Genomic DNA, 2,191 nt, shown 5'->3' with positions numbered 1-2,191 from the left:
GCTCGAGTGGGCGCGCGAGGCGTGGGCGGAGACCATGCGCGCGGGACCCGGGACGTGCGTCGACGCCACCCTCGGCCGTGGACGCGACGCGTTGACCCTGCTCGACCTCGGCGCGGACGTCGTGTACGGGTTCGACGTCGAGGCGGCGGCGATCGCGAGCGCGCGTGACGCGTTCGAGGCGTCCGGCGTGGACGCGGGACGCGTCCGCGTCGAGCTTCGATGTCACGCCGAGGGCCTGGCTTCGCTGGAATCGAGCGGTCTCGCGGGCGCCGTGGCGTGCGTGGCGTTTAATTTAGGGTATCTTCCGGGTGACGACGCGGCGACGCGCGCGGGGCGGGCGCGAACGCGGCGCGAGACGACGACGGCGGCGCTCGAGAGCGCTTTTCGGCTGACGCGCGTCGGCGGTCGCGTCACCGTCGTCGCGTACGTCGGGCACGACGGCGGTGCGGACGAGTGCGAGGGCGTGCGCGAGTGCCTCGCCGCGCTCTCGTCCAGGGACTGGGTCGTCACCGAGCGTCGCGTGGTGAACCGAAGACGCGCGCCGGCGCTCTTCGTCGCGCTTCGCCGGGCCTAGCGCTCGACGCCGCACATCGTGACGCCCTCGCATGGCGTCCGACGACGGGACGATTCCGCGTGAACGCCTCGACGTGGACCCGGGGCGCGCGCACCCGTTCGCGATCGAGCGCGCGGTCGAGCGCGCGCCCGCGTCCGCGCCCGCGATCGCGCGTCCCGAAGAGAGTCCGCTGTTGGACGCGCTTCGAACCTTCTTACCGACCATGCGCGCGGCGAACGCGGCGTTAGCGGCGGACGACCCCCGCGTGCGGTCGATCGAGATCGACGACGACGACGCGGACGGGCCGAGGATCGAGATGGATCTGGGACTGGGGGTGGTGGATTTGCGAGACGCGGCGGCGGTGCGGGCGGCGGCGCGGGCGGCGGGCGAAGACGCGGGCGAAGACGCGGGCGAGGACGCGGGCGAGGCGGTGGAGGCGGCGACGCTCGTCGTGCCGGAGAGCGGGACGAAACCGGCCGCGAGGTCGAGGTCGGGGTCGAGCAAGCGGGCAAAGTTGATTGAGGAATTGTAAACGCGCGGCGGCGCGGGTGTAACAACAGAGAGACGTCGAGTCTGATTACTTTTGAATAATTCATCACATCACATCGCTCCGAGCGCGCGCTCGAGCTCGCGTACGTCGCCCTCGATCGCGTGCGTCTCGCGCAAGTGTCGAATCAGAATCTTCTCCGCCTCGTCTTGGAGCGCCTCGGCGCCCGCCGGAAGGTTGACGCTCACGACGATCGATTTCCCCGATCTCAAAGCTAATCGTCTCGCGCAGTCCGTCGACGCCCGCGCCGAGACCTCCGTTCCCAACAACGTCGTCGCCGCGACGCCACCGCTCCCTCCGGTCGTTCGAGCCTTGGCTGCGAACGCGCAATCCGCGAAGCGTCCGTCGACGCCGCCGACGTACGCGAACAACTGCTCGCGCAGGTGATACACCTCAAACGCCAGCGACACACCGCGGACGTCCGCCACAAAAACATCATGCCGCAATCGCGGTTCCGTCGCCACCACGCTCGCCTCACCCATCGCACGCGTCGTCGTGGAATTAATCATCCATCACCGGCTTGTTCGCCGACGCCTTTTCGCCCGGTCCGGCGCGTTGTCTACCCTCGTGCGCGCGCTTATCGTCGTTGCGCGAGGACTTGAGGAACGATCGGAACAGCGCCGAGGTGGTCTCGTAAATCATCGAACCCTGCGCGCGCGAACGGTGGCGCGTCAGTCGTTGAGATCGCGTGAGGGTCGATTAGGGTCACGCTCGCGATCGTCGCGCACGATCGTTCGACGCCCGAGCGCGTCGCGGAAGAACGACGTCTCGCGGTGCGCGCGGGGTCGACGCGACCGCGAGACGTCGACGCGATCGAGCGTCGAGCGATGCGCGACGTCGGACGCACCGTGCGCGCGGGAGAGTGCGGACGCGGTGGAGAGCGCGGGCGCGGAGACGCGAGACGCGGAGGCGCGCGGGAGTCGATCGAATGCGCGTGATTTCGATCACAACGGGTCGAGACGATGGCGTCATCGACGTGATGAATGTGGATTCGCCTCGGTGAGGGGGATTTTTCGATCGAGGCGTCGAGGTGGGCGTCACGCGGCGTCGGCGGCGACGGCGGCGCGCTTGCGAATCGAAAGCGCTCGAGG

At 69.2% G+C, this 2,191-nt stretch overlaps 3 protein-coding genes across 3 annotated transcripts; 2 read left to right on the top strand and 1 right to left on the bottom strand.

Moving 5' to 3' along the window:
* Positions 1–34: 34 nt before the first annotated feature.
* OT_ostta15g00220 (Putative rRNA methylase) lies at positions 35–574 on the top strand (the record flags this gene model as incomplete). Its single annotated transcript, XM_003083115.2, has 1 exon — positions 35–574. One exon carries the CDS (start codon positions 35–37, stop codon positions 572–574), a length of 540 nt encoding a protein of 179 aa, XP_003083163.2.
* Positions 575–605: 31 nt separating this feature from the next.
* OT_ostta15g00210 (Protein of unknown function DUF4598) lies at positions 606–1,085 on the top strand (the record flags this gene model as incomplete). The annotated part of the gene is made up of 1 exon (XM_003083114.2): positions 606–1,085. The coding sequence occupies one exon, from the start codon at positions 606–608 to the stop codon at positions 1,083–1,085; it is 480 nt and encodes a 159-aa protein (XP_003083162.2).
* Positions 1,086–1,153: 68 nt separating this feature from the next.
* OT_ostta15g00200 (Wound-inducible basic) lies at positions 1,154–1,609 on the bottom strand (the record flags this gene model as incomplete). Its single annotated transcript, XM_022985622.1, has 1 exon — positions 1,154–1,609. The coding sequence occupies one exon, from the start codon at positions 1,607–1,609 to the stop codon at positions 1,154–1,156; it is 456 nt and encodes a 151-aa protein (XP_022841086.1).
* Positions 1,610–2,191: the final 582 nt, after the last annotated feature.

The sequence above is a fragment of the Ostreococcus tauri genome (assembly GCF_000214015.3).
Source record: "Ostreococcus tauri WGS project CAID00000000 data, contig chromosome 15, whole genome shotgun sequence".
NCBI classification, from domain to species: domain Eukaryota; kingdom Viridiplantae; phylum Chlorophyta; class Mamiellophyceae; order Mamiellales; family Bathycoccaceae; genus Ostreococcus; species Ostreococcus tauri.
Note: the sequence above shows the minus strand (reverse complement) of the source record. Positions and strands in the feature narration are given on the sequence as shown.